The 26,273-nt window shown below is 39.8% G+C and overlaps 1 protein-coding gene across 3 annotated transcripts in view; it reads left to right on the top strand.

Moving 5' to 3' along the window:
- Positions 1–26,273, top strand: part of LOC126262911 (endophilin-B1) — a 257,034-nt gene that overhangs the window by 103,501 nt on the left and 127,260 nt on the right. For 2 of the 3 annotated variants that reach the window (XM_049959818.1, XM_049959820.1), the window contains exons 6-7: positions 10,831–10,866; positions 16,594–16,784. In XM_049959818.1, the coding sequence (XP_049815775.1) occupies positions 10,831–10,866; positions 16,594–16,784 (227 nt within the window). The remainder of the gene's footprint in view (positions 1–10,830; positions 10,867–16,593; positions 16,785–26,273) is intronic. The other variant, XM_049959819.1, reaches the window with a different exon arrangement.

Genomic DNA, 26,273 nt, shown 5'->3' with positions numbered 1-26,273 from the left:
ACAATGAACCTTCCACTGAATGGGAGCTTCTACTGGCCTTCTCTTTGTCTCATGATTCAGCTCCTGGCCCTGATTCCACACACAACCAGTTGCTTCAGTACCTCAGTCCTCCACTAGGACAATAGCTTTCCAAATGTTTAACCATATTTGGCTCCAAGTCATTTTACCCCCTCAGTGGACAGACAGTATTGTCATTCCTGTCCTGAAGCCTGGCAAGGATCCATTGTCCCTTGGTAGTTACCAGCCAGTCAGCCTGACCCGTGTTCCCTGCAAGTTACTAGAATGGATGGTGGCTCATAGACTTGATTTGGTCCTTGAATCTTGGCCTTTTATCTCATTACCAATGTGGCTTTGTTCGAGGGGTGTTCTCAAATTGATCATCTGCTTCAATTGGAAACTGCAGTTCAGTAGGCCTTTTCTTAGTGGAACAATCTTTTCGCAGTTTTATTTGATCATAAAGCGTACAACACAGTTTGGTGCCATCGTATCCTCCTCATGCTACTTGGAAGGGACCTTTAGGACTTCCTGCTGATTTATATTTGCCGGTTCCGGTCCCACCAGTCATTCAAAGGCTGGGTTGCAGTGTGTATACACCCCAGGAAATCTGGGAAAACCTGGGAATTTTATCATTCGGGGAAAAATGGGGACCATATTTTAAGTTCTGAGAATTTGTCAATGTTTTAGTCTTCAGCAGTTTAATTTTTGTGGTTTTGAGCAGTAAGAACTGATACTCTAACAAAGAATTTTACTTTAACCCTCTATGGCAGAATATTACTGCAGCAATAAATGCAATAAAAAAAAAGGAATGAGAGTAACACTGAAATAAATGCACCATTTACAACAACAAAACACAGTGCACACAAAAGTGTCTGTTGACAGCAAAATGTCAGGCTATACAATACTTAGAAACAACAAACTGCTTTCAGTGTCTTTCTCCTGGGCCTTGTTTAGATAAGTGTTACTTCACAACCGTTTGAATTTATAACAGTTCATGGGAAAATATTATGAACGGTGGTTTGAGAACCATGGTGGTTTGGTTTAGCCTCTGGTTTAAAATATCGTAGAGGGTAACTTACACTAAAAAAGACGGAGTACCAAGGTAAGTTTGTCTTACTTATTTTAGCTCTTTCATAGATTACAAATCGTACAATAACTATGACAAAAACTCTGAAGTGAGTTCTTCAGCAATTTCACACTAATGGCTTTCCCTTGGACAAATAAGTGCTTAACTGAACATGAATTCTGCTAGGTAACCTATGAAATGTTTGGTGTACAGCAATGAAATTTTTAATCATGCTCGTCAGTAATTTTGAGCTGCTGCAATTTAAGCTGTACTCTCAGGATCCTGTCTAATCACCCTCAGAAAATATATAAACAAAGATGATGTGACTTACCGAACGAAAGCGCTGGCAGGTCGATAGACACACACACACACACACACACACACACACACAAAATTCAAGCTTTCGCAACAAACTGTTGCCTCATCCTGATGAGGCAGCAGTTTGTTGCGAAAGCTTGAATTTTGTGTGTTTGTGTTTGTTTGTGTGTCTATCGACCTGCCAGCGCTTTCGTTCGGTAAGTCACATCATCTTTGTTTTTAGATATATTTTTCCCACGTGGAATGTTTCCCCTCTAATATATATATAGTCTTTAAATATGTCTGCTTGTGTCTGTTTATGTGTGGATGGATATGTGTGTGTGTGCGAGTGTATACCCGTCTTTTTTTCCCCCTAAGGTAAGTCTTTCCGCTCCCGGGATTGGAATGACTCCTTACCCTCTCCCTTAAAACCCACATCCTTTCGTCTTTCCCTCTCCTTCCCTCTTTCCTGATGAGGCAACAGTTTGTTGCGAAAGCTTGAATTTTGTGTGTATGTTTGTGTTTGTTTGTGTGTCCATCGACGTGCCAGCGCTTTCGTTTGGTAACTCACATCATCTTTGTTTTTAGATAACGAAGCAACCGTTGGTTGCGATGTGTCTGTATTATATATATATAGAGGGAAACATTCCACATAGGAAAAATATATCTAAAAACAAAGATGATGTGACTTACCAAATGAAAGTGCTGGCAGGTCGACAGACACATAGCAACCAACGGTTGCTTCGTCAGGAAAGAGGGAAGGAGAGGGAAAGATGAAAGGATGTGGGTTTTAAGGGATAGAGTAAAGTCATTCCAATCCCAGAAGCAGAAAGACTTACCTTAGGTGGAAAAAAGGACAGGTATACACTCGCGCTCGATCGCGCGCGCGCGCCCACACACACACACACACACACACACACACACACACACACACACACACACACACACATACACAAAATGTCTGTGTGTGTGTGTGTGTGTGTGTGTGTGTGTGTGTGTGTGTGTGTGCGCGCGCGCGCGAGTGATACCTGTCCTTTTTTTCCCCCTAAGGTAAGTCTTTCCGCTCCCGGGATTGGAATGACTCCTTACTATCTCCCTTAAAAACCACATCCTTTCGTCTTTCCCTCTCCTTCCCTCTTTCCTGATGATGCAACCGTTGGTTGCAAAAGCTGAATTTTGTGTGTATGTTTGTGTTTGTTTGTGTGTCTATCAACCTGCCACCGCTTTACTTTGGTAAGTCACATCATCTTTGTTTTTAGATAACGAAGCAACCGTTGGTTGCGATGTGTCTGTATTATATATATATAGAGGGAAACATTCCACATAGGAAAAATATATCTAAAAACAAAGATGATGTGACTTACCAAATGAAAGTGCTGGCAGGTCGACAGACACATAGCAACCAACGGTTGCTTCGTCAGGAAAGAGGGAAGGAGAGGGAAAGATGAAAGGATGTGGGTTTTAAGGGATAGAGTAAAGTCATTCCAATCCCAGAAGCAGAAAGACTTACCTTAGGTGGAAAAAAGGACAGGTATACACTCGCGCTCGCTCGCGCGCCCCCCCCCCCCCCCCCACACACACACACACATCCATCCGCACATACACAAAATGTCTGTGTGTGTGTGTGTGTGTGTGTGTGTGTGTGTGTGTGTGTGTGTGTGTGTGTGTGTGCGCGCGAGTGATACCTGTCCTTTTTTTCCCCCTAAGGTAAGTCTTTCCGCTCCCGGGATTGGAATGACTCCTTACTATCTCCCTTAAAAACCACATCCTTTCGTCTTTCCCTCTCCTTCCCTCTTTCCTGATGATGCAACCGTTGGTTGCAAAAGCTGAATTTTGTGTGTATGTTTGTGTTTGTTTGTGTGCCTATCAACCTGCCACCGCTTTACTTTGGTAAGTCACATCATCTTTGTTTTAAGATATATTTTTCCCATGTGGAATGTTCCCTCATTATATATAAGAAAAAAAAAAAATAAAAAACCATTAACTTTCCTTATTTGCGTGTTCGCACTACTTAAAAGTGATGTTACTATTGGCTGACTACATCACACCCATGCCCTGATTGTGTGTTGTCATTGACTAGTGAGAACACATAATGTGAAATACAGTTGGCTGACAAAACTGTCACAGTCTAGATTTCAGTGCTTCAGAAGATACTGTGCCATATTTGGTGGAATTTGTGTTTATACTTTAGTAATACAAAAATATGCAGTGTAAATGTTGCCACGAATCAGAGATCTTAACTAAACATGTTGCTTTTTGCTGGGTTTCATTTCCTAAAAGTGCCGGGAAGTTCTATGCCAGAGCATGGAACATTCAGTATGCAAAGGATTGATAAGTTATTTAGTTCTGAGAGAGTGTATATTGCCATTTATCATGGAAAAAAGTGAATTTTCATATGGGAGAAAAAGTAAATTTTTAATCGCTAAATCCATGAATTGTTTCTTTTCTTTGTCTGCATATACAACCTAGGGTTGGCACTTTTCTCAGCTCTCTGCAGACCCGGGAGAATGGCATTTCGTAGGGCTTCTTTTTCTCATTGCTGTTGATGGACTTGTGGCCTTTGCCAGACGATTTGTCACCCCTGCTCTGTTTGTAGATGATATCTATATTTGGATTAGCTTCCTCCATCCCTTTTTGCTCAGTTTGCTCAGTCATGGGCCAACTCTCCTCGGGAGGTTACATTGCCCCCCCCCCCCCCCCCTAGTCTAAATACATGGTGCTCTTCCCTCTGCCACTCCCATCTGGAATCCACTTTCTATCCGTCATACTATATTTCATTACTCCGCAATGAGCCCCCACCCCTTGTAGCTGCAGAACCCCCCTCTTGCAATGATCCATATTTTGCTAGCCTACCCCCGCCTTTTTGCCTTTCGCACAAAATTTGCTCTCTCATCTTCCTTGTCCAGGGTGGTAGCAGATGACCCTTGCTTGATTACGTCTGTCCTCAGTTTTCTTCATGAAAGTGGCTTGCCCTCACAGGTTTAAGTCCTTGAATTTCCCTTGGGAATTGGAGGCCCTCAGTTAATGTTGGCCTTGCATCCACAGTGACAGGGTACTCCTTCCCCTTTTTCCACCTCTGTTTTGCATGGGATTTTTGTGCCATTTGGTTTCCCCTTTTCATGTGTCTTCTTCCCCTGGTGTTGAGCCCATTGGCGTGATCATGGTATGGTATGGGGTTTGGAAAGGGTTGGGGTCAGCGGCAGTGCTTGTGCCTCGACACTCATAGTGATTCTGGAGTGCTTAAGTTCCTTTCACCTTTTTGTTTGCTCGTTTTCCTTTCCCCTTTACTGGACCGTGTTGTTGGTGTTTAGAGCCTGGGACTGATGATCTCCCTGGTTGGTCCCCTCCTCCCCTTCAACCATCCACCATCTTGATGGCAATCATTACTGCTGCAGCTGTAATTAAGAACTTTGTTAAAGTATAGCTAGCTGATCTTGTAACAGCTTGTTGTTAGCTCCCTAAATATGCACGACACGTCCAATGTCCTGAGTTGGGGCCTACAGCTCTTTTGTGGGTAAGTGTGTGGTGCATATGGTCCCCAAGCTATTGCAGCCGTTCTTCTCTTACTAGGCTGCTTTACCTTCCTCTTCTGTCTTCCTCCCTGTCCTTATTCCTTTCCCTTTGCACCTTCCTTTCTCTCCCTTGGTATTCTTATTTATGTCAGACCAGCTATCCTCAGATTTCGTTTCATCTTGCAGTTTTTGGTTGTTTGCTTCTTCTCCTCCTCCTTTTCAGATTTTTGTTTTTGGAGTTTGACCTCCAGCTCTAAATTTGAAGTCTGTAGTGTGAGCCAGATGGGAAGAGCTCCCTCCCGAGTGTCATTGGCATAGGTTTCTCACCCTCCTCCTCCTCCTCCTCCTCCTCCTCCTCCTCCTCCTCCTCTTTCTCTCCCTTTCTCCTCCCTCCCTGCCCTAGCCCTTCCACCTCTTTGCTAGGTCACCACCTTGGTAGCTAGTCCTTGTGTTGGGGCTGTTATGTATCCATTTGGCCTATCCCCCTGACATCACAGGAATCATACTGCTGGTACCTGTGCTGTGAATGCCTTGTGAAAGCCTAGGAGTGGTTGCCTATCTTTTTGGGGTTGTTGAACTCCTGGCAATGACCGTGATGCCAGGCCACCATGGCTGTGGCTGTGTGGTACCAGGGTGGACGATTGGCACATGAAACATGTTGAACTGTCTGGCTGCTTTTCCGCAGCCACGTCTCTTCCTAGGAATAGTTCGTCTCAGTTGCTGTTTCTACCTTCCAGGCCTTCTTCCCTTTGGCTAACCCCAGGGAGGAGAGCCAGGCCTGCTGGCTTGGGGAAAAACCCTTTCTGCAGTTCCTGGTCTGTACCAAGACTGACGGGCAGACTTTAGCCACCACCAAATCCCTTTCCCTTGTGGTACACATAAAGGACTAGTTCGATGAAGTTGAGTCCTTAAGCAAGGTGAGATCTGGCGCTCTCCTTATCTGCCGACCAGTCGGTCTCCCTTCGTGCCTGCAACTGCTTAGGATACATCCCAGTGAGTATCACTCCTCACAAGTCTCTCAATATGACACAGGGTGTAATTTTCTATAGGGACCTTCTCCTCCAGTCCAATGATGAGATTAGGGCTAATTTGGAACAATGTGCCATTCATTTCATCTAGCATGTCCAGAGAGGTCCTAAGAACAATTGTGTAGACACTGGTGCTTTCATCCTGATACCCTGCCCAAGCAGGTCAAGGTGACAGTATACAGATGCATCAAACCATTTATTCCACCTCCCACGTGTTGCCTTTTTTGCCTCAAGTTCGGCCACATGTCCTCTTGATGCGATGCTACTCCCATCTGTGGTGACTGTGGCCGCCCTCTTCATGTGGGGAGCCCTTTCACCCCACTGCTTAACTGTGTAAAATGCTCTAGTCTACATTCTCCCCACTCACCAGTGTATCCTGTGTATACAAAGGAAAAAAGAATCCAGGAAACAAAGATCCTTGACCATCTCAGCTACTTTAAGGCCCAGAAGTAGTTTAGACAGATGTGAATTTCTCGTTTACCTTCGCCTTAGTTATGTCGTCTTCTGCTCCCTCCTCCTCCTCACTCCCATCCTGCTTCTTCCCCCCCCCCTCCCTCCCTCCATGGCTCCATCCCTTCCCCTAATGGAACCACTCCTCCTCCTCCTCCTCCTCCTCCTCCTCCTCCTCAGAAGACGAAGAAAAAGGAATCCTCTTCTCTGGCTCCTGCTAGGGACAGTACTGCCTCTCCGAACACCCCTCCCCAATATTCTGAGGATAGGAAGCCTGCAACCTCACAGTCAGATGAGGGACCCACGCTCCCAAGGCCGCTCGCTTTCTGTCCAGTCCGGACATCACTGCCATCTGTTGCCTTACTGGTAACACCACCTCCCTCCATCCGAGGGAGAAGCAGCAACGCTAGTCCAAGGGCAAGGCTTCACTGACATCACAGGGGGCGTCTCCCTCTCCTCCTCACTCCGAATCAGACCCAATTTTTATGGATGTCACCCCATCCTAGTCGTTGGTGACCACTGACCTAGTGACATGACCTGCCCTTGGCTTCTTTACTTCTAACCTGGACTCTCGCTACACAATAATCCAGCAGAAATGCAGCGGGTATTACGGTCACCTAATGGAAATACAACAACTTGTTTCCTCATATCTTGTGTTCTGTCTTGCTCTTCAAAAAATGCATTTCCATGATGACCACTCTCCAACATTTTGTGATTGTCAGGCATTCTGTTGCAACCCGAGATAGCATCAGGAGAGGTCTGCACTATGGTTTGCACTGGTGTCATCAGTGAGTGGACCCCCTTTGTACCAACCTGGAAGCAATAGCAGTAAAAGTGCGAACAACCCAGGCAATCACCATTTGCAATGTCTACCTCCCTCCAGGTAGGCTACTTCTTTGTATTGAACTGCCTGCCTTAATACAGCAACTCTTGTCCTCCTATCTCCCCCTCGGGGACTCCAATGCATGCCACCCCTGTGGGAGTGCCACTTTAACGAGTAGGGGTCTTCTAATTGACCAACTTACTACAGACTTTGATTTACCTCTTCTTAGTGGTGGTTCTCCTACCCACGTCAGTGCCGCTCATGGCACTTTTTCTGCTGTCGGACTCAAGATCTTCTCCCAGATGTTCTAGGGCTTCTACATTGGTCACCCCATGATGACCTTTTGGTAGTGACCACTTTCCAGTGATTTTATCTCTGTCCTGTCACCAACAGGCAGACAGGCTCCCATGTTGGGCATTATAACCTCTCTGATTTCATTGATGTGGTCGTGCAAGACTATAATATAAACTATAATTCATGCCACTAGCACTACTATCCCCCTACCTGCAGATTCCTCTCATTCAGTGGTGCCATGGTGGACCAAGGACGTACACCAATGGGTAATACAGTGATTTAAATGACACCCTTCACATATCAACCCTCTTACTTTCGACATCTCTGTGCTAAGGCTCACTACCTTATGAAGCATAGTAAAAAGGAATGCTGGGAGCACTGTATTTCCTTGCTGGGGATGTATGCCTCTTCATCTCAGATTTGGTCCAAGCTTCATAGCCTTTGGGCTGCCAGTGACAGTAAACTGCATAGTGTCTCATCCGACAGGGTGCTGTGTGTACTTATCCATTGGTCCTTGCAGAACACTTTGGCACATTTTGTAACAGCATCAGTGTCATCTTCCTATCCTGCTACCTTTCTCCGGCAGAAATGACAAGTTGGAGAAAGCTCTGCTTCAGCCCATACCATGCTGAAGCTTCGGCAACTTGCGCGTCGATGGGGATGAAATGATGATGATTAGGACAACACAACACCCAGTCCCTGAGTGAAGAAAATCTCCAACCCAGTCGGGAATCGAACCCAGGCCCTTAAGAGTGACAATCTGTCGCGCTGACCACTTAGCTACCGGGGACGGACTTCATTCAGGTGACCAGCACCTGGATGTTGTAGCACTGTCCTGTTTCTTGGGCTTTCTTTTTGATAAAAATCTGATGTGGCTGTTCCATATTCACCGTCTGAAGACCGTCTGCTTACCACTATCTTGTTTTGTCCAGACTAGATTATGGTTATCAGGGTTATGGTTCAGGGCTCCTTCCACTCTGAAACTACTTGACCCTGTTCATCATTATGGATTGTCTCTGGCTATCAGTGCCCATAAAGTCACCTTGCAGAAGCGGGTATTCCCCCTCTCCAAATACGCTGGAGCCAACTCCTAGTTTCTCACACAGTTGCCATTTGCTGATTCCCAGACCATCCCGTGTACCCCATCCTCTTTGAAAATGAGGGATGTCTCACTCCTGATACCTGCCCTCATTTTGGATTGCCAGTTCGAATGCTTCTCACTCCCCCCTCCCGTCAGGATCTCCATCTCACTGGAATGTGCCCTCTGTATTTCCTCCTCCCCACCCCCCCATTTCCTTTTGTGATTCCAGGTGCATATATCACACCAAATCCATCTCTGCCCAATAATGGGAGTGATATCTGGTGTGCTAATGCTCTTAGTAGTAATCTCCGCACAATCAAGGAAACTACTGTAGTTTAGCGCTCTTCCTTCCACTTCTCCCGGAGGGAGTCCACTGTCTTATGCTGTCTATGCATTGGTCATACTAGGCTCACCCATTGTTTTTTCTTGGGTGCCACCACAATATGGCTGTGGAGCCAGACTGATACCCCATATATTGGTGGACTGTCCCCTTCTTTTGGCCCTTTGTGCTAAATATATCCTTCCCAGTTCCTTTTCTTTAATGTTAGCAGGTGATCCGTCGATGGTTCAACTAGTCTTCAGTTTCCTACATGAAAATGGTTTTTATTTTTGGTCATAAGGTTTTGCTTTACTCCTGGAGGTGGGGCAGGGTGGTTGTAGTTGGAGCCTCTCTTCATGTTTTCTGGGTCTGGGACCCATGATCACTCCTCCTTCAAAGACAGCTCTTTTATCCCTCAGTTTTTAAATCTGCCCTATCCTTTTATTTGTTCTACTGTGTGTGTTTTTAGCTTCATCACTTTATAGTTTGACCCCACTGACGGGAACCGCCCACTTTTTGCGGACAGCTCTATCTTATGCATTTAACTTTTGAACCTTGGGACTGATGAGCTCGTTGCTTAGTCCTGTAACCCCTCTCAATCAGTCAGTGTCCTGAGTTGAAAGGTTGCAAGACTTGACAAGGCAATAAATGTTTCCTGCTGCCTGCATGTCAAACATATCGTGCAGATTCTGGTAGCATCAATCTTTTCCAGCAACCAGTGCTCTGTTTTGCTGCTAATTTTAGGACTAGATATCACTAGAGATCACTATCAAAATTTGTTCCACAACCTCTTAAAGAATAACTTTTGTTCCTCAATCACTTGGTGGACTGCATAACCGAAGCACTAGGTATATCAGCTGGTTCTCCGGAGTTGTTGTTACTGTCTGATGCACTTATTTTACAGAATCTTTCCACTTCACTTTTTCTTATTAATCAGACTTACCTGAAAAGTTGGTTAAAGCCTTTATAAAATTATTCTGTGTTGACCACCACCACCACCATCTCCACATGTTCATGTTCATCTTCATGATGACAACAATGACTATCAGCCCCTCCACCTCCTCCCCATGGTTTTTCTTTGACTTACTTGCACGTACAATAAGTCTCTCTCTCTCTCTCTCTCTCTCTCTCTCTCTCTCTCACTGCTGCTGCTGCTCCCCCCCCCCTTTACCACACACACACACACACACACACACACACACACACACACACACACACACACACACACACACACCATATATATTCTCTCTACCTTTAGTCTGATTATAAGTTAAAAACTGTTGCTATCAATACTTCTCACGTAAATCTTTATATATAGAAGATAGTGTGACAGAGGCACATTTACTATTTATCCTCTTGAAGTATTTATTTTCTATGGAGAAGTTTTCGATCTTAGTCAGGGTAATTGTCAGAAATATATTGCACCAGAAACCTTGTGCAGGTGACACCAGAGTTTTGGTAGTTTTGTGGAGATAGACAAAAAGCTTAGATGATTTTTACCACATGAAAGGAATTAGGAAATTTGGTATACCTCTAGTATGGATGAACAGTGTCCAAATGAATATAATGCAAAACTTTGAGATAAAAAAAATTACATTGCATCCGTTCATCGCCCCTTTGATGCAGTGTTAGTACTAATCTCTATTTGGATTTGTCATAGTAAACTACTGAAGAATCTGAATTGACAGATCAGTAGAATATTGCTGTATTTTACGTGGAAAGTGGTTATAGTGTAGTCTGGTATGTGGCATCTTGTCTTCCTCTTTCCACCAATTTTACGTGGAAAGTGGTTATAGTGTAGTCTGGTATGTGGCATCTTGTCTCCCTCCTTCCACCACCGTCTCCCTGCTCCTCACGTTTTCTTGCCTACATGCTCCTCTACCAAAATGTCTGTCTTGAAGTATAAATTTTGGATGTGTATTTGACATATTTAATAATTGTATGTTTTTGCTGCTTTCAACAGAAGGAAGGGGTGAACCCTGAAGTATTGATAGAACAGGTAAAATATAGTTCACATTCTCGACCACTTCTGTTCCTCAGAGAATGAAACTGTTGTGAGAACTACATACCTGTAGTACCATTTTTCTTCACAGTAAGGATAATAAAAATATGTACAGCTTGTCTGTAGCATGATGAAGCTAGAATAGTGTAGTCTTTCACTGTAGACGTTGGAGAATGGTAAATTAAAAATTTTGTTTCACACAAGTAGCATGCACCAGATTATACTGCATACTGCATGCTTTCCTTCCTGCAAGCTGAGCCAGGGAGACATAGTAATTGTGTGTTGTTTGTGGGTGTACCACCTCCCCCCCCCCCCTTTTGTGTGCATTTTCTCAATGATAAACATAGTGCAAGTTGAAAAGATGCATTTATCAAGTGACAGCACTTAGTAATGTATTTTGAAGAAATAACTTTTCCAGTACATATGTACATATGCTCCATTAGATTACAAAGTAAAAAGTTACTTTCAGTAGTAGAACATCACTGTTAAGTGGCTAAAATTGTTGCTTTCATTATTTCACTATATTTCAGTTAAAATAACTGTGTGATAGACACTTCTAGAAATCAAGTGGTAGACACTATCCACCAGCCAATTATAGTTCTTTCTTGAGTGCCACCTATTTCCTGTGTTGCCTGTTCTGTAAGTACATGCAAAGCATTGTCAAAAATGGCTGGTTGCACATCAGCTACATTGCACTTGCACAACCCCCTGCCTTTTACCTCTACCACCATTCCAATCTGTCAGTCATAAATTTATGTTAGTTACAGGTATACTACTCAATGAGACCACTAAACATGCCAACTTGTTGCATGGTACCAGATGACTCAAGTGTTCTTTATCTCTCATGTGTGGCAGAATACATGATGTCATCTCAACATCAAATACATTGGAAACAGACAAGACTTATCACATTATCCTCTTTTCTCCTTGTCCCTTTTCACAATAGCAGGGTAGTGCTCGTGTTAACATTAATGTATAACAAAGAAGTTGAAGGTCTATTCTTCCATTACTAGAAAGTGCAGTTCTAAAATAAAATTACCCAGTTCTGGTTTTTTAATGTTGTAGTTATGTTTCAGCTCCAACTAAAACTAGGAGTTTTACAGTGACTATCCTGTTTCCCATGCTAGTTATCGTACCCTGTGGTAAAACTCAGCATCTGTGTTCACCAAAGTTTGTGGGGGGACTTGAAGTTCTGTCCTTCACACAAAGTATTCAAATGAGACATTTGGTGAGCTTAGTGGCCTCTGATTAATAATGCCTGTTACACAAAGCAGAAGCATGAAAGGAATAAATAAAGTAATGTTTACAGTTTCCACCAACACGTTAAGTATAAATCTGTTTTGAGATGAAATGTATCCATTTCTGTTCTATTGGTTTGTAAGCTCAAACAGTATTTTTCTAACTGTCCACAACACAGTCACAAATTGTGCACTAGTTTTGTAATTTTGAAATTTGTGATAAATTGCCTCAACTGTGTTTTTGCTAACCTGGAGAGTATACCTTGTCAAGCACTTATTTAACGACACATTACTCTTAGCTGCCTTCTACACAACTGCTCTCTCTTGGTTGTCCATCAGCTTCAAGAAATGTTGTTTATAAATCATTTACTCCAATCATTGTAACTGTGGCACATCAGACAGGATGCAGTCAGCAACTCTGGACACAGAACTCAGTCATAGTGTTCTGATCACAAGATTATGATAATATCCAACATTATCATAGTATATGATGAAGCATCCACAGCTTGTTCAGTACAAAACAGTTGACAATGCATGCCATGTGAATGATGTATCAGTACTGACATCTTTGAGACTTGTTGATTTATGCACTATGCTTAATTAAGTTAGCACTTCTATGCAAATTTTTGTTAGTTAGTTATGTGTTCCATTTATCAGTAGCACGGAAAAACCATTATGATGTGCAACGTGTCAAATGCACAAGAAATGTGAGCAGGAAACAAGGGTTTTTTAAATTTTTGTTTCATTATAGCCTTATACCTAAATATTTCTATTATCTATCCCATTCCCTTAAATGGCACAAAATGCATATATTATATCTCCAGATTTATTTACTCATATTCAAGATTTCATCTATGGTATAGGAGGAGTTGTCAAGGAGGCATGATTTAAATTGTTTTTGAAACTATTACTACTGTCAGACATTTTATTTCATCTGGTAATTTATCAAAAAGTTTTATAGGAGCATATTTTACCCCTTTCTGTGCCCAAGATAGGTTAAGTAAAGGGTAGTATAGGTCTTTCTTTTTTCTGGTATTGTAATCATGAATGTTGCTGTTGATTTTAAACTGGTCCATGTTATTGAGAAAAAATTTCATTACTGAGTAAATGTACTGTGAAGCAGTTGTAAGAATTCCTAACCTTTTAAACAGATGCCTACAAGATGTGTGACTATGAATCCCACACATTATTCTAACTAGGTCTACTTTCTTTTGAGCAGTGAATACCTTTTGCCTAAGTGCTGAGTTGCCCCAGAATATTATTCTGTATGACATCAGAGAGTGGAAGTATGCAAAGTATGTTAGCTTACTAATTTCTACATCCTCAAAATTGGCAATTATTCTGATTGGAAAAGTTGCTGAACCTAGTTGCTTTAGGAGATCCAAAATATGACTCTTCCAATTAAGATTCTCATATGTACTCTGGCTACTGATTTCTTTTGATGTGTTATGTTTATTGAAGGAATTATACTTTTTGCAGCAGAAAATTGGATGTACTGTGTCTTTTCAAAGTTCAGAGCAAGCCCATTCACAGAAAACCAATTAATGACTTTTCCAAAGACCTTATTTGTATCATTTTCTATTGGACTTTCTTTTACTGGATTAATAATTATGCTTGTATCATCAGCAAACAGTGTCAGTTCAGCATCTTGTTTCACATAAGAAGGGAGGTCATTCACATATCAAGAACAGGAGGGGACCCATGATCGAACCTTGTGGAACACCTAATGTAATTTCACCTCAGTTAGATGAAGTAGCAAATTCCTTTGAATCACCTGAAGCATATAAAGAGACTTTTTGCTTTCTGTTCTGTAGATATGTCTTAAACCACAAATATGCTGTTCCATTTATACCATAGAATTGTAATTTCTGTAACATAATGTCATGGGTCACACAATCAAATGCTTTGGATAAGTCACAGAATATTCCTACTGGTGACATTTTACTATTTAAAGACTATTATGTGGACAGTGAAATTGTATATTGCAGTTTCAGTAGGACAGCATTTCTGAAATCCGAAATGTGATTTACTAAGTATCCGATTACTGTTGGGATGGCTAACCACTCTTGAATACATTACTTTTTCGAAAATTTTTGAAAATGCTGTAAGCAAGGATACTGACTGGTAATTGACATCTGTGGTTTCCCCCTTTTTGTAGAGAGGCCTGAAAATGGCATATTTTAACCTGTCTTGAAAAATACCCAGAGTCAGTGATACATTACATATGTGACTCAAAACATCAGCTGTAATTGCTCCACATTGTTTTAATAACTTGTTAGACATGTCATCTACTCCAACAGAACATTTGTTTTTCAAAGATTTAATAATTTTCCTTATTTCACAAGAGGTTGTTAGATGAAACTTAATCGGACTAAAATTTTTAAAAACTGACTTTTCCATCTACTGCCTGGCTTTTTCTTTTGAACAGTTCTCACCAATTTTTTCTCCTACACTTAAGAAGTGATTGTTAAATACATTGGCTACCTGTGTACTGTTGGTTAAAATGGTCTCATTCTCTTTAACAGTAATACTACCCACTCCAGTGGTTACTTTTCCTGTCTCCCTTCTAACAACATTCCATATTGGTTTGATTTTATTGCTAGAGTTGTTAATTTCTTCTCTTAACATACATATTTCTTGATTTCCTTACAACTTTTCTCAGTATGTTACAATTATTTTTATAGCGGAAAACTACTTCTGGATCTTTACTAGTTCTTGCTGTCTCATACAGTTTTCTTTTTCTTTCTGAAGACACTTTAATACCTGTAATAATCCAAGGTTTTTTTGAAAAGTTTATGGTGTTAGATTTAGTAATTTTCTTTGGAAAACAAGTTTTCAAAAATGATGTAAATTTATCAAGAAATATGCTGCATTTATCATTAGCATTTGGCTCATTATATACATCTTCCCAGTTTACATTTCCTAGACTGTAACACTTCTAGTTCACTTTTCCTAACAGAATTTCTTAGAAAGTTAACATTGAAATCACCACAGATTAATAACTTCTTCTTTTTGTCTGAGAGACAGCATAATAGGGAGTCAAACTTTTTTATGAATAGCTCCCAATCTCCTAATGGAGACCTGTACACTGTTGCTAATATCAGCACAACATTATCTAGCTGAAGTTCACATGCACAAACCTCAAAGAGCTGATCGACACAAAATTTGCTTACTTCAACAGTTCTGTATTTATACCCTTGTTTTATGAAAATAGCAACTCCTCCTTTATCCATACTAGATCTAAAAGTGTAAGATGCTAAATTATACCCATTTATACTGACATTTTCCATCCCCACAGTTACATGGTGCTCAAAGTATATCAATCTCATTCTTATTTTTGAGATCATCTAAACACATTATCAGCTCATCTACTATTTTTTATTCCCCTGTTATTTTGGTGAAGTAAGTTGATACCACCCATAGCTTTATCCCTATTTGTTGTGCATGAAGTTTCTTTTCTTGTATTTTCCTTGGTTGTTGTCTGTCTGGAATTTGGATTTAACCTAAAAAAACCTGTCTGCCTGGTCCCAATAATCACAGGGATCACCCCTTGTGTGACTGTGGACCACCTTACAGTATCTGCCAATAAAGAAGCTAATTTATCTTTCCCCTACCTATTAAGGTGCAGGCCATGTGTAGTGTAACCCCACCTACCAATAGCATCAGCTGGAACGACACTCACTTGAGACTTTGCCAGTGTCTGGAGCATCCCGTTCAGCTCAGTGTTAATACGCTTTACAGCAGTGTTTACCCAGGGTTGATCATGGCGCTGAAAGACCTCCACAAACCCCACATTCGTGTGCCCAGTTTCTGCTTCTATTTTATCCAGGTCACTCCTAATACTATATCTTGGATTCATAGCCAGGCCTGGCCATCCTGATTTATGTTTTCCATGATTTCCCCAAATCGCTCGAGGCAAATGCTGGGATGGATCCGTTGAAAGGGCACGGCCGACTTCCTTCTCCGTCTTTCCCAAATCCGATTAGACCGATGACCTCACTGTCTGGTCTCCTTCCTTAAAACAACCCAACCCCCATTGCCAGGCTGTTTCCTGCTCCCCCAACTATAATCACCTGATCTTCCTTCTCAAAGTCCTTGCATAGCTGACCTAAGTTAATTATGGAGTAATGTGGAAATTTTTGATGTGGACATTGCTTGGTATAAACACTAGGACTTTACAGTCTCAAGACTGTCACACTGTTGTACTTTTATGGATGCTCTTGCACCAGCATTCAATAATTGTGAATTTCTTTTACTTTAAACACTTATGATTACTTTCGCTGCAACATATTTCTCCAGTTTCTCATAGTATTTTTTGTGTGTATAACACATTCTCATTTAATTTATGCTGATTAAGTCCCATAAAGAAGGTATATTCCATTGTTTATTATTTGTAACTATTGTTAATAACATAATGTACAGAAATTATTTGTGGCTTTGATGCTCCACTAAATATTTTGTTAAAGTTTATTTTCCTTCTTTTTAGGCGGAGAAAGATTTAAGAGTAGCTCAGTCAGAATTTGATCGGCAGGCAGAGATAACGAAGTTGCTACTGGAAGGCATTAGCAGCTCCCATGCTAGCCACTTACGCTGCTTGCACGAATTTGTTGAGGCACAAGTCAGATACTATGACCAATGCCATCATATTATGCAGGAACTCCAACGTGATCTGTCAAGGTAAAGAATAATTTTTATATTTGCTGGAGAGGATATGTAATGTCATTTGTGTAACAGGCCTTTTAATAGAAGTGTACTCAAAATACACAGCCAGGAGACACATTTGATAACATAATCTGCTTGCGACAGGGTCTGCAGCTACAGTGAATTTTTTAAAGATTTATGATGGCTTCAGCTGAAATTTTCATTATTTCATGTATAATTGTACAATTTTGGCCTTGGGCCATTGTCAGGTGTATAAAACAAAAGCAATATACATTGGATGCATTAGTATTGCTTAAGGCTTTAACATAAGAAAAGTCCTATCTCAAGATATACAAGAAGGAGTACAACTTAATTTATAGAGTGTATGCACATGTAGATTATAATTATTTTATAGAAATTCATTAACAAATTGATGTGGGTCTTTGTTTTTACGTATATTCAGTTATCATTCATCACTGGTGTTTGCATTACAGTCATACTTATTAATGAGTATATGCGTTCCACAGTTCTATAAAGCTTTGTCATAGAACTGATGAAAAGTTGTCTAGGAAATTTCCATTTAACGGGTCTTTTTGTTCATAGATGTATGTAAATTTCAGTTTCTTCCATTACACCCCTAACTTTACCGTTCTGTAGCTTACGTCGTGATTTAGTAAAATTAGCCATTGCATGGTTGGTGTCATTTGCATGTACAACAAAGGTGGATGGGCAATTGTCGCCTATTGTATTGTGTTCTCTGCCATGTGTTAACTTTCCTTCCAATTAGTCCAATGTAAAATTTTGAGCATTCTTCAGTCAATTTTGTATTCTTCTGGTGATAAAATAGGCTCTGATTTCTGTGGCATCCCTCAGTAATTGTTGCAGGTTGTTGTTGTTCCTGTAGATGATTTTTAATTTTGTGTTCTTGAAGCAGAGTAATTTTGTTGAAAACAGTGCCTAAATATGGCCATACATAAACTCTGTTTTTCTGATGTTCACGTGTGTGTGATTAAACTTGTTTCATCTAAAACATTGAGGAATCTTTAATTGGTTTTCTTTTTGAATAATGGGATAACCATTATTTATAGCCAGCTTTCAAACAATATCTAGTTCTTTCTAATTTTTTTCTTCTTTAGTGGTAAGTTGACCAGTGTATGTATCATATGAGTGAAATATGCAAGTTTGTGGGCTCACTGGTAGCATGGTTTGCTGTGGATAATTACATCTATTATTGGTGTGTTCAGATCTCGTGTTTGAATTTTTTTCTAATTTGAAAAGTTGATGCTTTTATTTCTCACTTTTTCCACTGGTCAAATCTTCTGTCTCGAAGAATTTGAAGTTACTTCGCATGCTATGTTTATTTTCATTGAGTGTATTTAGATCTCTTTTTGCATGAGTATTTTAAAATTTTTAATGCCTTAACTGAATGTTTCAAACTATATCACTCGCACATTTATCAGTTGACAATAAAATGTGATTGCTTGTAATGCTGATGGGACATTAGCAAGTTATAAATGAGAAGGAAGAACTTTTTTCAACAAGTTCACCTGCAGAGCTGAAAATTCTTTTTACTACAGATATGTTGATGACATTATAACCCTATTTGATGATAAAACAGAAAAGAGGGACGTCACACATTTGCAATTCATTACCTTACATCATCACTCCCACAGAAATGAATGTACTAAATAAAGGCCTCAGATTGAACATACAGCCCCATGTAGCAAACAGTATGATGAAAATAGTCGTTGCAAAAACTACAGTGGTGCTCAATATGGTGAAAACCATGGTGATGTCATACATCACATTAATTACAAACTTGAACATAATTCAGTCAATGTAAAACCAGATAAAGCAATTATATTGGTGATTTTATCACGAATATTATGGTAGTAAAGGCTGAAATTTTTCAGGTAGACTGCCATTAAAAGTATTGACCAGGACACAACCACCAAATTTAATGTGCAGTTAAAGAAGCACTAGAAGAATGTCCCTTCTAATCACAGAAAAGACATAAGAGATTCCATAATAATGAATCCAACACCACCCTGATTGCATGCCCAACCAAAGATAAATAAACAATACATTTCAGTTTTCCAATTGTTACTATGATTAATAGTCCAGCACACGCAGTTAGTAAAAAACTCGATAAGGAATATTACACACCTAAGAGAGAATACATTGCAAAAAGTTCTTAAGCTATTGTCAATAAATTTAAAAATATGAAAATATCAGTAAATGGAACATTCTTATCACTTGATATCTCTAACATATATACAAACATTTCAGTAACAGGGACCATACAAATTGTTAAGAACAACCTTCTTAGATGTAAGAAAATCACTCTGAAGCCAAAGTTAGATATAAATCTCACAATTAATCACTGCTTAAAATTCTCAGTCCAGAATTTATCTCAAAGAAGATGGGAATTGTGTTCATGCCTACAACATACAATTTTTAACACATTGGAAGAAATTTTTCTTTTTCAAAAATTTGACTCGAGGAGTCAAAAAAATTCTTGATTACTATGGGTATATAGACCACATATTAATCATATTCGATGGCAAAAGAGAAAAGAGGAATATCTTGCATTCACAATTCAACAGCTTACATCATAAAATTAAATTCAACATGGAAAAAGAGAGAAATAAGAGCATCAACTTTTCAGATTTAAAAATTTCAAGTGAGAAATCTGCACACATTTGATATTTTCCATAAACCAACAATAAAAGACATAATTATCCACAACCAATCATGCCACCTGCCAGCACACAAACTGGCATATTTTCGTTCTGACACGCAGAAGAAGAAAATTGAGAAAGAACCAGATATTCCTAGATCAGATAAGTACTTGTTCCATAGATCATGAATACGACGCTTTGTAATGATGTGGAACGTGTCAGGTTATTAAAACGAGTCTATACAAAATATTACATTACACAAAATATTACATGACGTAATATTTTTTTTATTTATTTATTTTTATTTATTTATTTCTTTTTTCTTTTGTTGTGTGTGTGTGTGGGGGGGGGGGGGGTTATTTTGCTCCCCAAATAGCAAAACTCCTTTACCACTTTAAGTGTCTCATTTCCTAATCTAATTCCCTCAACATCACCCGACTTAATTCGACTACATTCCATTATCCTCGTTTTGCTTTTGTTGATGTTCATCTTATATCCTCCCTTCAAGACACCATCCATTCCGTTCAACTGCTCTTCCATGTCCTTTGCTGTCTTTGACAGAATTATAATGTCATCGGCGAACCTCAAAGTTTTTATTTCTTCTCCATGGATTTTAATACCTACTCCGAATTTTTCTTTTGTTTCCTTTACTGCTTGCTCAATATACAGATTGAATAACATCGGGGAGAGGCTACAACCCTGTCTCACTCCTTTCCCAACCACTGCTTCCCTTTCATGTCCCTAGACTCTTATAACTGCCATCTGGTTTCTGTACAAATTGTAAATAGCCTTTCGCTCCCTGTATTTTACCCCTGCCACCTTTAGAATTTGAAAGAGAGTATTCCAGTCAACATTGTCAAAAGCTTTCTCTAAGTCCACAAATGCTAGGAACGTAGGTTTGCCTTTCCTTAATCTTTCTTCTAAGATAAGTCTTAAGGTCAGTATTGCCTCACGTGTTCCAGTATTTCTACGGAATCCAAACTAACCTTCCCCGAGGCTTCTACCAGTTTTTCCATTCATCTGTAAAGAATTCATGTCAGTATTTTGCAGCTGTGACTTATTAAACTGATAGTTCGGTAATTTTCACATCTGTCAACACCTGCTTTCTGTGGGATTGGGATTATTATATTCTTCTTTAAGTCTGAGGGAATTTCGCCTGTCTCATACATCTTGCTCACCAGATGGTAGAGTTTTGTCAGGACTGGCTCTCCCAAGGCTGTCAGTAGTTCTACTGGAATGTTGGCTACTCCCGGGGCCTTGTTTCGACTCAGGTCTTTCAGTGCTCTGTCAAACTCTTCACGCAGTATTGTATCTCCCATTTCATCTTCATCTACATCCTCTTCCATTTCCATAATATTGCCCTCAAGAACATCGCCCCTGTATAGACCCTCTATATACTCCTTCCACCTTTCTGCTTTCCCTTCTTTGCTTAGAAGTGGGTCTCCATCTGATCTCTTGATATTCATGCAAGTGGTTCTCTTTTCTCTCCAAAGGTCTCTTTAATTTTCCTGTAGGCAGTGTCTATCTTACCCCTCGTGAGAAGCCTCTACATCCTTACATTTGTGCTCTAGCCATCCCTGCTTAGCCATTTTGCACTTCCTGTCGATCTCATTTTTGAGACGTTTGTATTCTTTTTTGCCTGCTTCATTTACAGTATTTTTGTATTTTCTCCTTTCATTAATTAAATCCAGTATCTCTTCTGTTACCCAAGGATGTGAACATCATAAAAACAGAGTTTATGTACGGCCATATTTAGGTACCATTTCCAAAAAAATTAATCTGTTTAAAGAATGCAAAATTAAAAACTAGCTACAGAAACATTAACAATCTACAGTGGTTATTGAGACACATACACCAAAAATGGAGCCTTTTTTGTCATCACGAATATACAAAATTGACTGACGAATGGTCAAAATTTTATCTGGGACAAACAGAAAGTCAAGTTAGCACATGACTTAAAGAACACACAATAATAAGGGACAATAGCCCATTCACCTTCACTGCATACATAAAATACAACCACCACAAAATACCTAACATTAAGAAATCAGTACAAATGTTGAATATGTTACAGAAAGGTGAAGTCATAGATGTAATGAAAGAAACTGAAATTTAAATTCAGCTAAAAAAACCAACTGGAAAGTTTCAAATAACAAAAGACCTGTGAAATAGAAAATCTAAAGACAACTTTTCACCAGTTTTACGACGAAACATAATAGATCCGTAGAATGCATATAGTTGTTAGAAAATGTGCCTGTAATGTAAAAGTGCACACAATCATAAAGCAGGTCATAAAAGGTTTTATTCAATTTTTGTCAATTTGGTTCAAATGGCTCTGAGCACTATGGGACTTAACATCTGTGGTCATCAGTCCCTTAGAACTTAGAACTACTTAAACCTAAGGACATCACACATCCATGCCCGAGACAGGATTCGAACCTGCGACCGTAGCGGTCACGTGGTTCCAGACTGAAGCACCTAGAAACGCACGTCCACAACGGCCGGCCTTTTGTCAATTTAATTACTTTTCTGTACACTACTAAAATCAAATGTATATATGAAAGACCTTGATTCACAAAGCATCTAGCATCCAGTCTATCGATTATTCATATGATTTGGAAACTCATCCCTGTTGAAGACCAGGAAAGAAAGATTACGTATTATCTTCTCGGTGTAACCAAGAAAATGAAATTTTGGCAGAAAATTTTTTGCTAGAATGCTACACTGGTTAGGGCCAGTTGTACAGTCCCCGGCTAGCAGCTGCTAAAGTTCTGTTCTGGAAGTAGCATAGTAAACATGTTGTACACTCACGTAATAACACCTAACCGGAGAATAAACATGGTATAACTAAACCGGTGATTGTGGCAGGGTTAGTCAAGTTAACCGGAGAATAAGTTTTAACCCTGGCAGGAATAGTTACAGAATTAGTGATGACAAGATTGTTAAAATGAGGAAGGAGAAGAAACGGGGACATCACACAAATTATGGAAGAATATGATGATTCCAAATTTATATAAAAAATTTGTGCTACTACTTTTCAGTCTCGTGCTTCAGAAGCTAGATCGTATGAATGAAATGTGAAACTATTTCCTAACATGAAACGTTTTGCTTGTAGTAGGCCTAATAGGCATTTGATATTGGTACTTCATAATTATATTCTGCTGTGTTATAAAAATGACCATTTGTGCCAAAACAGTGGTGGTGTGTGTTAGAATTGCTGCAATATTAGGCAGACCTATTTTGTGTTATCTAGCAGACAGTGACAAAATACATGTAATCAGATCGAGAAAGCACACCAGTATTGGGTACTATTCATAGGTATTAATAGATTTTTCAGTATTAGACAACAGCATTTCGTTTTTTAATGTAGCTAAACCTTTTACAAACTTTGATGAGCTAATGGATTCTTTCCCAAAAGGAAAGCATGCCATGTAAAGCTGTACTAAGGTTAGTGAGAAAAGCAATGCTAGGACTTGAAGATTGAAGAAATGTGAACTGTCTTGCTTGTCTATTGTCTTTACTGGTTTTATGTATCCTATATTTTTAAAAAAAGTCACACAGAACATAAAGTTATTAGCTAATAGGCAATAAAGAGTGCAAATTTTGTGAAGAGCTCCTGTTCTACTAGTTACAAATAACCCCATCCATTATTTATTGTGAATTTTTTTAAACAGGGGCAGGTTGTCAAATTGGCCAACCGGGAGCAGGAGAGGCACCACAGGACATTTTAATTTCCACTGTCCTGAATATAGTTTGATGACACCCATTACAAAATGTTACACGTTTGAGTTCCACAGAGCGAAATACAGTGACGTGCGATAGAAGAATGCTGTATGAAGAGGTGTGGCACTGCTCTTTGGCGCATTTAAGACCAGACATTTCCTCAAACGCATATGTTTTACGTATAAGACTTCAGAAAGATGTGCGCTACAAAATGGACATATTTTTGAAAAGTATTTTTAAAATTTTTGGCGTCCTACCTCAAACTCTAGAGTAAGGTGGGGTGCCACTATCTAGTACTACCCTAGTACAGTAGATCTGGGACTGATCCACAGAGCAGTATTAAGTTGTTATGGGAAGGTGGGTAGTGTCGCATGACCTGTGTTCACATTTAGTGAATTTGCTGTTTCCTTTTTGTTTATTGCTCTCACATCAAATGCAAACTAAACGGATTTCTGTGGCCGGGAGCTATCAAGTCAATTAAAATACATTTACTTAATTATGTAAGGCTAAAATACATTATTAGTTTCAGATTTTATTTTATGTCCCCTTTCTGACAGTCGAGCATTAATAGCCTTGCAGAACAATGAAGTTATTTTTGTCGATTTGGTAAAGAAATTTGGCTTTAATTAATCTTTTCCACTGAGCCAGCCAATTTATTTGAAACGGAGCATTTAGTTCCACACTATTGGCTAGTTTCAACTGTTCACTGCATTTCAAGTGCACGTTTTCATCTTCTAGCACATATGGCATTATGCCATAATAAAGAACCAAACATGAGATAACGGTACTGGTACGCCAAGAAAATTTACCTCCAAATCTGGACATACGAATGTGCTCTTTCAGCCGAATTATGCATTTTAGTATGGTGCATGAAATTCCCGTGCTCTAGGAGTATCCTCTAATGTCTTGGTTCTTTTATGGCATTATGCAAGATCTTTTAATGTTTTACACGTACAAACATACAGGCTTCCTGCGTATCTGCACAAGCGCGTTGTTGCTTGTTATCTGGTGCTCTCTGGCAACTGCTGAAATGAACCTGTTTCTAACAGGTAACGGTAAAATATTGCGAATGGTGGTTTGAGAACCGCCGTTGCTTTCAAAGTAAATTTCCTTTTCCGCAAGATGAACTATGTGTGAGAATGTACGATGAATTTCTTAAATAACAGAGCATTTGACTCTTGTTTAAAAATCATCTCTTTGAGTATAATGATTTAGATTAATTTTGAGCCCAGAAGATCTGACATTTATGTTGTTCTTAAAATTTTACTGACACATTTGTGTGATGTATCTTAAAGTGTAACACATGCAAAAAGGGGCAATATTATATGTGATTTTTTTTTTTTTTTGCAACACTACGTATATTAATTTAAACAATTTCCTATTTGTGTGTTCCTGTTACTAACAGTGATGTTGCTATTGGCTGACTACATCACATGTCCTATGTTCTGAATATCTGCTGTTATCAGCTGGCGAGATCATGTGACGTGAGCTATGACTGGCTTACAAAAGCGCATCGCAATATCGATTTCAGTGCTTCGGAAAGTAACATGCGATGTTTGGTGGAGTTCGAATTTATACTTTTGTAATACGAAAATACAGTGTACATGTTGCTGCACATGAGACATCTTCCCAAAACGTGTTTTGTTACCAGAGTTTCTTTTGCTGAAGTGCTGGGAAATTTTACACCAGTGTATAAAACCATAAACATTCAAAAGACTGATAACTTTTACAGTTTTGAGGAAAAGTATACTCTCAGTTAACATGGAAAAAGTGTATTTTCACCCAGGAGGAAGTGTACTTTTAACTGGGAATTCCGGGAATTTTTTTTTTCCTCGTCCACATATACACCCTGAAAAGACACAAAATGAAAAGTACAGGAAATCGCAAGGGTACTGGATGAAGTTCAGGCAAGGGCTTTTTGAGAACTGATCGTTTAGAGGAGGGAAAAATACAATCACAGATACTGAAGCAACTAGTGAGTCATTTTTGGTGTGGTGTGGAGCATTTTCAGCAAATGGGTGATGGAATTTATAGTTAGCCATGTTTCGTGGTGAGCATTCATGTAGGCAGAGGGATGGTTAGTTGTCATCCCCACACAGAATGCTGTACAGTGATTTTCCCAAAGACCCTACCTTCTGTAATATAAGTGTTGTTACATTAGTGGAAGTGTTAGTGAAGTGTTAAAGAAGATTAAACGGTGTAAGAAGTTTATTTTCCTTCTCACGTGTATCGTAAGTAAACAGTGAGTTATATGTAATCACCAGTTTTTTTATTCAGTACTCTTTCAATTTATTTATATCTGCCTGAATAGTTTCTAGGGTCCTTTGTTTACATTTTATTCACTACTTAAATCAGCTTATATGATCTCTGTTTTTACCATGAGTGAGAAGTGTGTGACATGCCGTAGGATCGTTAGTTCCGGGGTATGGTGTGATGGGTGCTGTAGTTTCTTTCATTGGGGCGAATGTAGTGGTGTGGGAAATGGGGTCATAAATGACGCTCACCAGTGGTATTGTAGGATCTGCAGTAGAGAGGAAAATACTGGAACAGGAAGGGAAAATTGCAGCTCTTCAAGCTGACCTAGACAGGGCAAGGGAGGATCCGGGCAGGTTAAAGAGGGACAAGGGTGAACAGAGGTGGGAAGTGGCAACAGGTAATATGGGGAACAGGCAAAGGAGAGCATCAGGCAGCTATGTCATAAATCTTGAAAATAGATTTGACCTGTTGCCTCAGTCAGAATCGGATGAGCCTCATGTAGCTGAAGCTGTAGAAAGGGCACAACAAGCTTTCAAGGACTTGAAAAAGGTAGGGAAATTTGTAAAGAGAAAGAAAGTTCTGTTGTTAGGTAGTTCCCATGGTAGAGGTGTTGGCCAACTACTGCAGGAAAATCTTGGTCCAGAGTACCAGGTCACAAACTTTCTCAAGCCTAGTGCAGATCTGGGTCAGGTAACAGAGGATGTAGGTGCTTTATGCAAGGATTTCACAAAGGAGGATGCCGTGGTTATAGTGGGTGGTCCGGGAAATAGCATTGGCAGAGACTCTGAATATTCCATAGAGAGTGACCTGGTGAAGATAGCATCAGCAACGAAGCATACGAGTGTGGGATTTGTGTCTGTGTTGA

Source organism: Schistocerca nitens, chromosome 6, assembly GCF_023898315.1.
Source record: "Schistocerca nitens isolate TAMUIC-IGC-003100 chromosome 6, iqSchNite1.1, whole genome shotgun sequence".
In the NCBI taxonomy this organism is placed as follows: domain Eukaryota; kingdom Metazoa; phylum Arthropoda; class Insecta; order Orthoptera; family Acrididae; genus Schistocerca; species Schistocerca nitens.
This window is presented reverse-complemented; position numbering and strand designations above follow the sequence as displayed.